General features: G+C 39.7%; 2 protein-coding genes across 3 annotated transcripts in view; both read right to left on the minus strand.

The window, feature by feature from the left end:
• Positions 1-1,963, minus strand: part of LOC135563860 (mucin-21-like) — a gene marked incomplete at its 3' end in the record, with an annotated part of 34,313 nt that extends 32,350 nt beyond the window's left edge. Inside the window, exon 1 of the mRNA XM_065007701.1 lies at positions 1,823-1,963. Coding sequence (XP_064863773.1) covers positions 1,823-1,963 — 141 coding nt within the window. The remainder of the gene's footprint in view (positions 1-1,822) is intronic.
• Positions 1-7,159, minus strand: part of LOC115119317 (netrin receptor UNC5C-like) — a 327,268-nt gene extending 320,109 nt beyond the window's left edge. For both annotated transcript variants that reach the window (XM_065007478.1, XM_065007477.1), the window contains exon 1: positions 6,631-7,159. In XM_065007478.1, coding sequence (XP_064863550.1) covers positions 6,631-6,751 — 121 coding nt within the window. In that variant the 5' untranslated portion in view covers positions 6,752-7,159. The remainder of the gene's footprint in view (positions 1-6,630) is intronic.
• Positions 7,160-13,187: the final 6,028 nt, after the last annotated feature.

Raw genomic sequence — 13,187 nt, forward strand, 5'->3', positions numbered from 1 at the left:
ATCTAACTGGGAGTCTCGTGAGTGAAAACATCCGAAGATCATCAAAGGTAAACGATTTAATTTGATTGCTTTTCTGATTTCCGTGACCAAGTTACCTGCTGCTAGCTGGACAAAATGCTATGCTAGGCTATCGATAAACTTACACAAATGCTTGTCTAGCTTTGGCTGTAAAGCATATTTTGAAAATCTGAGATGACAGGATGATTAACAAAAGGCTAAGCTGTGTCTTAGTATATTTCACTTGTGATTTTCATGAATAGAAATATTTTCTAGTAATATTTATGTCCTTTGCGTTATGCTAATTAGTGCCAGTCGATGATTACGCTCCCGGATCCGGGATGGGGAGTCACTAGAGGTAACTAATTTACCACATGGTGACATCACCATGGAAGGCTAAAATTCCCTACCACCAAAACAAGCTGAAATGTCAGGCGGTCTTTATAAACGGCTCTTACACTAAAAGGGCATTATCATCATTTTCACAATTTCACATTATTATTCCAACCTAATAGTTTGGAAATATATATTTAAAACAAAGAAAAATCACGTTTGGACTGCACTGGGCCTTTAAGTTACAATTTCAGACAGTGGCCAATAGACATTTGTGGCTATTTGAGTATAATGTAGGCCCATCGGAGTGGCCTATTAACAAAACCAATGGAGCAAATGCCATAACATTTTCACATGGATTTAGATGTGGACTTCTATGACATTGCCTACAATAGCCAATATGTGGTGTTCAATATAGGTATACATTCCATGAGACTTTAAAAACATCTCTTTATAAATATAATAAATGATCTGTAACACAATTGGCCAAATAGCGGACTGGAAATTGCATTATAGAAACCACTTAACAACATTTAATTAATTGCTATCATTATTATTACCATACAGAGAATCATACAAAAAATGGATGCTAACCTCTGCCTTCAAGCCAGTCTCAAAATAGGACACTGCCCCTTTAAGATAAAACAACTGTTTACATGACTCTCTTTTCAAAGACAGTTAGAAGTACACATTTTGTGCTCTTGTAGGAAGCAGTCAATCCCCATTGCTATAACCAAACGAGTAACTCACTAACTAGCAAAGAATATCAACAAATGAGCACATGTGGCTACACGCGGCTCTGCTCTGTAATCCAAAATAGGCATTCTAGGTTACTCTTCAACGGAGGGTGATGGAAAAAATGCTGGTGCCCGTGAAATAGAACAAGGCTACTCCGATATGCTTCTCAACCTAAAACAAAATCCCCACTGCAGTTAGATGTGCTTTTCTGCATTGAACAAGACTGTTATTGTGTTGATTCAATACCACTTTCCACAGTTAAGATAAAATTGTATATGTTTAAAGCCAGTGTAAATTTTATTGAAGTTCAATCTCGTGCACCTCTGCGCAGGCTGGCAAATCTTCTGTGTGGGCCTGTTCCAGGAGCTGCACTTGGCCGTCCGCAGTTTAGAAGGAACATTGGTGGGGATTGAACTTGATCATAGTAAACATATTTTAGATCCCTAAATGGCCTTACATTTTGGGGGGTTTGATCGTTCTGGCGATCATAATAGAAATAGGCGTTCGAGGGGAGACCAGGGCTTTTGGCACTGCTAGGTTGCTACATAGTAGCCGACCAGCAGAGCTGAAGTGCTCCAGACCAGACACTGGGGGCTTGATTAATATGTGCTATTTTTAGCCCTTTCCTGGGTAGCTTATCAGTGCTAGACATAATATGGAAAAGAAGAAACAAAGCAACAACAACAAAAAACATTATTCAGCAGCCCATCAATCAGTTGGTGTGTGTGTGTGCTGTGGGGTTGAAGCTACGAACCCGTAGTTTGTCCTTGAACCTCAGGAACTTGACCACTATCTGCCTGGACCTGTTACTTGGGCCGGTGGTGGGTTTTCCAATCCTGTAGTCGTACTCCACCTCAATCTTCATGTGGCCCATCTTCAGTTTCTCAATGATCATTTCCCTCTCTTTGCGTCCAGGTTTCAGAACTGATGTCCTCTCTCAATGAATTACAGATTGTTGTCATCTTGCTGTTCTCCTGTTTAAACTAATCGAGCTGACCCTGGGAGAACTGTAAAATGTTCTTCAAGTCCTGGACCTCTCTGGTCAGATCGTCCATTCTTTTATTAGTTGACTCCACCAGTATTTGGACTTGATGCTATTTTCTTGTTGTTGTAACAACTGCTTGTCAAACTCTTTTTGTTTAAAAGATCCTTCACCTGTGATAGAGACACTACTGTCCTCAACAGTACTCCCACCAGCTTTGGTCCTTGTCATGGTAGCAACGTAGGCTACACTTTTACTCCACGCAGTTCCAGAACGGATAGGTCACAGGGCAGATGGAAACCACAACAAAAATCAGGGATTCAAACAGTCACACTCCCCGGACAATCCGTGGTCCTAGCCGCAAGGGCTGTGGGCTGTCTACAAGCTGCTAAGGAAATCTGGCTAACTTGAGAGCTAGCTAACGTTAGTTAGAAGCTAGTCTAACGTCTGCGTCAACAAGGGAACAATGAGCTACTTCTCTGGAGCAAAATAGACCTGCTATTCTTCCCTGTAACACAGTGAATGTCCCACACCTTAATGTGATGTTATATGTTGACAATTATTTGAAAATAAGTTCATTCATAGTCATTTTGAAAAAGAAAGACATGAGAAAGATGCATCTTTCAATGCATGTCACCGGAACTGCTACATGTGGAGAGCTACATGTGGAGAAGCAGTGAGGATCATTGCCTATGCACAGTGTCTGAAAAGGACAGAGGGGCTAAGCTGGCGTCAAACTGCTCTTCGTTATGAAGTATCTCATGTATCTAATAGGCCTTTAGTTTAAGTAATAATATAGTTAAATCTTGTTAACACATTTGACTTTTGGTTCTATATAATTGTGTAATTCCATACCTTAGTGACAGCAGGGTGTATGTGCTGGGATGTATTTGAAATAGGCCTATACATTGATTTAGCTATGCACTGTTTGGAGAACGATCCAAGATAAACCCTCTCTTCAACTGCCTCTTCTCGCTCATCCTCAGCTCATCTGCATATTCAAACAGTCCCAGAGTGATAGCTGGCCAGCTGGGAGTAGAGGGAGTGGGAGCCCTTCCAAACGGAAGATCCAGTCTACTCTCTCTCTCTTTCTCTCTCTATCACGCTCTCTCTCTGCTGGAATCAAGCTAGGGGGATTACCTTGTCAAGAGTACAGGTTCAAACATAGACTAATAAGAAGAAAAGCCCGTTTAAATTCACCATGAGGAGCTACCATCCCGAGAGTCTGTCCCATACTATCAACTATATCTTTCAAAAAATACCCGTGGCTTCCTTACACTCCTCACTATCTAAAAGAGAAAAGCACCCGGATACTGCTGTGCAGAGCAGGTGTGTCTGGGTAAGTGAGACACTGTAATCACCAAACGGGTGAGTCTTTCTGAGCTGAAGAGACTCTCCAGTGATTTGGAAATGTGCACAGGCAACTCATCAGTGTCCAAAAAAGGCAGGGCCATTAATTAGCCCCAAACAATGTTCTCCTGGCTTATTGACTTCTTAATGTACAGGGAACGACCTGGTTTGTGTTCCCACTCCAGTCAATGAGACAGGCCTCTCCGGGGTTCTGGAATGACCATTATGTCATCCTAGCCCTGCCCTTCAGAAATCAGAGCTGCACTGTATATCATCCTTCGTTTTCTCCTTTGCTCATTCCTCATTGACTATGTAGGAGACTGTGATCCCGGGGCTGGGACACAGGGCTGGGTATTGGGTTGAGGCTGAGAGCTGGGGCTAGGTCTGGGGCTGGTAGCTGCTGGGAGCTGAAGATGGGTCTGGAAGCTGGGGCTTGGGTTGGAGCTGGGGCCAGGACTGACTGAATGTGGGTTGATTTTCCCTGTATGGATCATCTGAAATGATGGTGTTGGGTCTGCAATTTGAAATGGCAGGCTACTCTTGGAATGAGCCAGAGCATGAAGGGCGAAAGAGTGACTTCCAAACCACTCGGGGAAAAAAATGTATCCTTCCTCCTCCAGCTGGGTCTGTGTTACTAAAGCCCTGAGTTCTGACTCAGAAAATGTGAAAAATCATTATTACATTATGTGTGCATGGATGTGTTTTGGATTTTCACATAGTACATGCACGATAGGAAAGAGGCCACCCACCTGCCTCCTGAGGAAAAAAACACACACATACAGGAATGCACATTCAATGCACCCTAGGGGATAGTTTTATACCCTTTTTTGTTTGACAGACAATCCAGCTATGTAGGGAGTCGATTTGGTAAATGGGTTTGGGTGTTCTACACTGCTATTTACTGTGTGATAACACCTTAAAAAGAAAACATAGTTTAATATACATATGTCTCTGTTCCTAATACTGTAATAAAATGTCAGACGGCATTAAAAGAATGATACAGGCCGACACAAAAAAAATCGGAAATGTATATTAAACCAATAATGCCTTCCAGTACTATTGTTGACCGATGACTCTAGCCTCAGCATTGTACCACTGTTCAGATAACAGCAGGTGAATAACCAAGGACAACAGATGCGAGGAGCAACTCTCCTGACGGATGAGGCAGTGATCTATAACCCCGAACTTCACCATCCTCTAAAAAGGAGTCAGTGAGGGAGGGAGGGAGGGAGGGAGGGAGGGAGGGAGGGAGGGGGAGGGAGACGGAAATGAAAGGTGATGAAAATCCACAACAATAGGAGGCAACATCATATGTCACAACTATATACTTTAGTATAAAAGTCTATGAGTGCATTAAAATCCAATGATAAGATTGATCTAACCCATTGTAGCAACAATATGATAAATGTGGGTAAAGCATATGACAAAAGATAAGCCCCCACAGGCAGTTATTAAACTGAATCTTTGCTGATGGGGTTAGAGTAATAAGTAAGTTAAATCAAAATATGTTCAATTGCTGTATTAAGCATACAATATAAGATGGCAGCCAGAGAAGCTTCACTATCAGATAAGTCTTTTTTTATAAAGTCTCATATAAAAGATATCCCGACCAGCGCACTGTGATCCTCACACAGGGTTGAAATCACAGTGTGTGAGAGAGAGAGAGAGAGAGAGAGCGAGGGAGAGAGAAATGGGATAAACACCAAATTGAGACTCAGCATGCAGAATTCTGCAAAAAATATCCTCAGTGTACAACGTAAAACACCAAATAATGCATGCAGACAGAATACCCACTAATTATCAAAATCCAGAAAAGAGCGTTAAATTCTAGAACCCCCTAAAAGGAAGCGATTCCCAAACCTTCCATAACAAAGCCATCACCTACAGAGAAATGAACCTGGAGAAGAGTCCCCTAAGCAAACTGGTCCTGGGGCTCTGTTCACAAACACAAACACACCCCACAGAGCCCCAGGACAGCAACGCAATTAGACCCAACCAAATCATGAGAAAACAAAAAGATAATTACTTGACACGTTGGAAAGAATTTACAAAAAAAATTGTGCAAACTAGAATGCGATTTGGCCCTGAACAGACAGTACCCAGTGGTAGAATACCTGACCACTGTGACTGACCCAAAATTAAGAAAATATTTGATTATGTACAGACTCAGTGAGCATAGCCTTGCTATTAAGAAAGGCCGCCGAAGGCAGACCTGGCTTTCAAGAGAAGACAAGCTATGTGCTCTCTGCCCACATAATGAGGTGGAAACTGAGCTGCACTTCCTAAACTCTTGCCAAATGTATGACCATATTAGAGACACATATTTCCTTTAGATTACACAGACCCACAAAGAATTCGAAAAACAAATCCAATTTTGATAAACTCCCATATCCACAATGTGCAATCACAGCAGCAAGATATGTGACCTGTTGCCACAAGGGCAATCAGTGAAGAACAAACAACCTATATTTATGTTCATTTATTTTCCCTTTTGTACTTCAGCTATTTGCACATCATTGCAACACTGTATATAGACATAATATGACATTTGTAATGTCTTTATTATTTTGGAACTTTTGTGAGTGTAATATTTACTGTACATTTTTTATTGTTTATTTCACTTTTGTTTATTATCTATGTCACTTGCTTTGGCAATGTAAACCATATGTTTCCCATTCCCCTTGAATTGAATTGAGAGCAAGAGAGAGAGAGACAGGGAAAACAAAGAAAAAGATTGTGATGATATGACTCAGGTGTAGCTTAAGCTTCCCAGTCTTTCATAATAAAACAACAACAAAACGGAGCAAAAATTGGTATGGTCAACCAAAACTATGCTTCATTGAAGCTGTGTCATTTTAATGCATAGCCTGACACATTTTAAAAACGTTGATATCCACCTCATTACAGTAGTCTACAAGAAACAGTAATTGGAGGGGGGGAATAGCCCAGTGCGTATGGTGTGCCATCATAGACATGACATTTTAGCTACATTTTTCCATTCCAAACTATTTGCGACTCTAGGCTTTTTTTCGTTGAGGGCATAAAGTGGCAAGTGTAGACCATTTATTTTGATGTAGGCTAACCATTATTTTTTGTTGCGAAAATCCAGCCTACAAATGATCTACTTTTTGATGGCATAGGCAGCACAACTGGCCATCCGGACAACACTCGGAACACTCAGCTCGAGCATTTTTCTGCATGCAGGTATGGCTATAAATTCGATAGTTTACCTTGAGAAGCTCCGATATCCACGAGGGCAATTAGAAAAAACAAAAATATGGTGATCATCTTCAATAAGTATCCCGCGACTCCTCTTCTTCCACTTCTAGCAGTTTGTCCACTGTACCCCATGACGAGGAGTCAAAAACTCCGCGATGAATCAAGTCCAGTGGCTATCAAATGCCGTTCCAAATCACCAGTCCTTGAAGCAGAGGCAATGGAAGCTTTCGGAGCCTCAAATGTAATGAATAGAAAGGGAGGAAAATTGATAGAGAATCAACAAATTCCAGGACTTCGGTGAAACAGTTTTGAAATACGACAGATATTACATTGGCTTTATATGAAGGTATGCATGAAAACCTCTGAAATTACCGTTTGCTCTGTTCACTTTAATATTGAACTGGTCTAGCTGAATCTATGGACCGATGTCTTTTTGATATGTAGTTCATGTTCCGAATCTGAAAATTCACAAAAGTCCTCCGTAACTGGCTCTACCGCGCTCCTCACTCCATCAAGCCAGAGTGTGCAACCTCAGTACCGAGTCTAGCGCACTGATCGACTTTAATCAGAGAAGGCTCCGTCTCTATACTCTGCCGCTTCAACCAATCCAAATACAACGGACTCCTGTCTGTGGATGCCATATCAAAACCCGGCCTGGCGCTTCGGAATGGATGATATTGATGGACTATAGACGGCTGAGTTGTTATAGCAACAAAACTGATGTGTGTGCAACTTTGGGGCAAAACAGACTGACTTGGCTTAGAATCAAAGGATTGTTGACAACATGTCAACTATATTTCCTTTCCCAATGTTTATTGAAAACGTAAATAGATTAGTGCATGAGCACTTGTTGGTTCTCAAATACATTATTACTGTTGTTGGTTAGCTAGCTAATACATTTTTGCCCTATTAGCATAGACATGACATGAGTCAAAACACCTCAAAGTAACAAATGATATCAATAACAAGATCTAGCTGAAAGAGACACCTCCCCACATGGTAGCATCTTTTCATTGTTGCTAGCTATCTGGTAATCCAGAGTCATAACAACAAATGGCTCGTTTATGTGACATTTTCAGGCAACCAGTTTGTAGGAGTGTGTGGAGTTATTGATAAGCATTAGTATACCATCAATTATTTCCCATGCTATGATTTTTGAAAATTCCCCAAAATGTTCACAAATTGGTATGGATATATCGTAAAGAATAGACTGCGGACATTGAAATTGACCCTAACATTTTTGGTGATGTAGAGGTAGCCGAATCAGTCAGTTTTGAATTTAAATATATGGCATTTAATAGTTCTATTCTACCCTACAATAACTTTAATTTGTATTTGGCTATTACAATATATGTTGTAAAGGTTATTTGAGCATGAATATTGCTTACTGAGCAAATATAAGGCAACATCTATTTATACTGCTGTAAGGCCACAAATCAAATCAAACTGTTGAAATTCAATCAGGAAACACATTTTCTCTAACTGGCAGTTGTTCTTGTCACAGCCACACTCCTGATTCTCATTTAGACACAGTCATTAGGCCTAACATGCAGCAATGTCACAAGACCTGATCAATAATTACCACAGAGGGGCATGAATGAGTCTCAACACCCTTGGCCTTGTCTGACTCCTTCAGTCCCTGCTCCCACATAGTCTGACCTACAGGAGAAGATACATAAATGGATTCTGCACAACAAGCTCCATATCTCATTGACATTGAATGTGTCTATTGAAATAACGATGCAACCCTGGATGGAGGGAGATCAATATCATGGTGTGTTTACTTTTTGCCAATTACAGTAGGGAGCCTGCTTGAATAGACCAGTATAGTTGACATTTCTGGTACAGATCAATGCTGCTAAGCACTGTAACAGTTTTGTTTCCAGGGGCAACATATTGTATGAATGAACAATATCCTGGTTGGTTATATCAGAAAGCCGTACAAGTCATGGCCATAATGGATAGGCTGAAGAGAGTTGGAGAAGCAGGCGCAGAATTGGAAACAAGTAAAAGTGGGGTTTGGAGAGTTTATACAGGCACACATAGTTCTAGGCTTTGGGGATGTGATGATTCAGTCCGCAACCATTTTCAAAAATCACTGCACATCAATCAAGCTCTATGGAGTCTTACTTTTTTAGACATAACTTTGTTTTGTGAAGAGAGAAAATGGCAAAGACTTTATTGCATTTAGGGCAATACTTTTTCCATTAGAAAATGACATTTTTTATTTATTTTTATTTACTGCTGCTGAAAGATTATTTATGCGTGACATAATCTACACTACCAGGAATCTTTGTGATTAATGTGAAATGTGAAGTCGACAGTAGCTCTATGCCTAACCATTTGCAAATGTAAATCTAATTTAAGAAACGGGGTATTCTTATCACCTTCCCTCCATTTAAGGTGAATGAACAATGATGTCAATGGGTCGTTGTCAACTCACTGGCATTTCAATTTGAGTTATGAGATGCAGGAAATTGCTTTTTTTGCCATGGGAGAGACAAGCTGACTGGCATTATGGGGCTCCAAAATATCCATCCCTCAAATAGACTTCTTTTCAGAATCACTTTCAGTGTGGTGATTTGCCTAGTGATCCAGGTACTATAGGTCAATATTTTACTGTATGAACAGTAGTATACTGGGAAATGAAGCAGATGCCATTTCCATTTTTACATTACCACTCTATGAAAACCTGCTGCATTTGAATAATTGCAGTCAGTATTTTCATTGGACTCTAATTAGACATTAAAGGTCATACAGTTACATACATCTGTTGTTAATTCATGGGGAAAGGGCTAATGTTACTATTACAGTACTGTTTACATGGTAATTGCATATATATATATATATATATATATATATATATATATATAAAATAAACACACAGACTACTGTACTTTCTGCTAAATATTTCAAGTGCTTCAGCAGGTTGACGTTTATTGTCATGCGTCTTGTCCTGGAGGCAGAACTGAGCGATTTCCCTTTAGATAGGCCAGCTGCAAAGTCTTTTTTTTTTTTGTAATTCATTTAAGGTTAGGGTTAGGCATTAGAGTTAGCAGTGTGGTTAAGGTTAGGGTTAGGTTAAAAATCAGATTTTATGACTTTCTGGTTGTGATGCCTCCAGAACAAACCTGTGTAATTTAACTATTTTGTAACTACTTTGTAGTGATTAAAAATGATTATTCCATAATGATGTTGGCTATTAATGACCTCCTTGTAACTTCTAAGTAGATATAGTACCATGTAAATAGTGCACGGTTAAACATTGCTACCAAACTCTCTGCCAGATAGACTCATTAGCGCCCAGATGAAGCAGGCTACTCTTTCCTCCACTCGTATTAGTGTCAGATTTTAATTCATTAAAGGACAGTAAAAGTGTTGAATTTCCATTCTGGTGTTATTAATGGTGTGGTTGTTAATTAGAGAAGGAAGAAGGAGAGGGAGGCTGTGTGTTGTGGTAATCAGGCTGACCACACCACAGACTAAATTGTACAATAAACAGCAGCAGTCAGTATTATGTCTCTCTATAGCCCTGCTGATAGCCTACAGTAGTTAGGGAGAGTAATGTCCCCACACTGTTCAGGCTCTCAAAAACTTGAATATTCTCAGTGTCTCATCAAAGACTACTTAGGCTTGATGTTGCCATTTGCTTTTGGGACTCAGTATGAGGCATATGATGCCTTCAGAAGGTATGTATGCCACTTGACTTATTGTACTTATTCTTTTGTTGTGTTACAAACTGAATTCAAAATTGAGTAAACATTTTTTCTCACCCATCTACACAAAATACCCCTTAATGCCAAATAAAAACATGTTTTTAGATTTTTTTTTGCCAATGTTTTGAAAAAGACACAGAAATATCTAATTTACCTAAGTATTCACAGCCCTGAGTCAATACTTTGTAGAAGCACCGTTGGCAGCGATGACAGTTTTGAGTTTTTCTGGGTTAGTCTAAGAGATTTCCACACCTGGATTGTGCAATTTTTTCTTCAAGTTCTGCCAAATTGGTTGTTGATCATTGCTAGACAACCATTTTCAGGTCTTGCCATAGATTTTCTAGCAGATTTAAGACAAAACTGTAACTCGACCACTCTGGAGCATTCACTGTCTTCTTGGTAAGAAACTGGCCTTTAGGTGTTTTAGGCTATTGTACTGCTGAAAGGTGAAGTCATCTCCCACTGTCTGGTGGAAAGCAGACTGAACCAGGTTTTCCTCTAGGATTTTGCCTGTGCTTAACTCCATTCCATGTAACGGTTTTCTTCCTGGGAAGGAGAGGAGGACCAAAATGCAGCGTGGTTATTTATAAACATCTTTAATGAAAGATGAAAATGTGAACACTATACAAAATAAGAACCCGTGGAAAAACCGAAACAGTCCTAACTGGTGCAAAACACAAAGACAGGAACAACCACCCACAAGATACCTAAAGAATATGGCTGCCTAAATATGGTTCCCAATCAGAGACAACGATAAACACCTGCCTCTGATTGAGAACCACTCCAGGCAACCATAGACTTACCTAGAACACTCAACTGAACACAACCCCATAGACTACAAAACCCCTAGACAAAACAAGACACATAAATCACCCATGTCACACCCTGGCCTAACCAACATAATAAAGAAAACACAGAATACTAAGACCAGGGCGTGACATTCTGTTTCTTTTTATTCTGAAAAACTCCCCAGTCCTTAATGATTACAAGCATACTTATAACATGATGCAGCCACCACTATGCTTGAAAATATGGAGAGTGGTACGCAGTAATGTGTTGTATGGAATTCGCCCCAAATATAACACTTTGTAGAAAGGACATAAAGTTAATTGCTGTGCCACATTTTTTGCAGTATTACTTTAGTGCCTCACTTCCTTCTTTTCACTCAGTCAATTAGGTTAAAACTTCTTCAGGCTAGGGTCTATTTTTCTCCACTTCCTGTCTGACTGATGTGCCCAAAGTAAACTGCCTGTTACTCAGGCCCAGAAGCCAGGATATAGATGCAATTGGTACCATTGGATAGAGAACACTTTGATGTTTGTAGAAATATTAGAATAATGTATGAGACTATAACACAATTGATATGGTAGGAGGAAATCCAAAGAAAAACCAAACCAAATTTTATTTTTTGAGAGCCCATGCTCTGACATTGGAAAGCTATGGGGCATATTCAATTCCAGCTCCCAGATTCCAATTCCTATGGCTTCCACTAGATGTCAACAGTCTTTGTTCAAGTTTTCAGGCTTGTTTCTTCCCAAATGAGGAAGAATTTAGAGTTTTGGAACTGAGAGTCACAGTTGGAAATCAGTCTGTGTGCGCGCGACGAAGAGGAAATGCACCTGCTAATTTTACTTTCCTATTGAACATACTTCTTTTATAATGAAATATTATAGTTTAATTACATTTTAGGGTACCTGAAGATTAGATTGAAACATATTTTGACTTCTTTTAGCAAAGTTTAGCGGTAGCTTTTTGGATTCATTTCTCTGCATGTTGAATGAGTGGATTACTCAAATCGATGGCACCAACTAAACATACTTTTTGGGATATAAAGAAGGATTTTATCTAACAAAACGACCATGTATGTTGTAGCTGGGACCCTTTGGATTGCAAATCAGAGGAAGATTTTCAAAAAGTAAGTGAATATTTAATCGCTATTTGTGATTTTATGAAGCCTGTGCTGGTTGAAAAATATTTTGATGTGGGGCGCTGTCCTCAAACAATCGCATGGCATGTTTTCGCTGTAAAGCTTTTAACTGATATTAGACACTTGTATGTACCTAGATGTTTAATATCCATAATTTTTATGATTATTTATTTGAATTGCACGCCCTTCAATTTCACCCGAAAGTTGTCGACAGCTGTCCCGCTGGCGAGACGCCAAGCCCTAAGAAGTTTTTAATGTTATGAGGTAACAACAATGTTGTTGATCCATCCTCAGTTTTTTCCTATCAGAGCTATTAAACTCTATAAAAGTCACCATTGGCCTCATGGTGAAATCCCTGGGCGGTTTCCTTCCTCTCTGGCAAATGAGTTCAGAAGGACGCCTGTATCTTTGTAGTGACCATCCAAAGTGAAATTAATAACTTCCCCATGCTCAAAGAGATATTATACCAATAGTTGCCCTTCTTTGCGAGGCATTGTAAACCCTCACTGATGTTTGTGGTTGAATCTTTGTTTGAAATTCACTGCTCAACTGAGGGACCTTACCGATAATTGTATGTACAGAGATAAGAGATGAGGCAGTCATTAAAAAATTATGTTAAACACTAAACTTTTTTACTCCTGAAATGATTTAGGATTGCCATAAGAAAGGGGTTGATACTTATTGACTCAAGACATTTCAGCTTTTCATTTTTTATTTGTAGAAATTTCAAAAAACATTCCACTTTGACCTTACAGGGTAGTGTGTGTAGGCCAGTGATAAAACATCTGAATGGAATCAGTTATAATTTCAGGCTTTAACACAACAACATGTGGGGAAGGTATTGTGGTGTGGTAGGAATACTTTCTGAAGGCACTGTAATGGCGGCTGAGTAACCACGTTTCAATTCACAGTTTTTACGCGAGCA

Source organism: Oncorhynchus nerka, linkage group LG22, assembly GCF_034236695.1.
Source record: "Oncorhynchus nerka isolate Pitt River linkage group LG22, Oner_Uvic_2.0, whole genome shotgun sequence".
NCBI lineage: Eukaryota > Metazoa > Chordata > Actinopteri > Salmoniformes > Salmonidae > Oncorhynchus > Oncorhynchus nerka.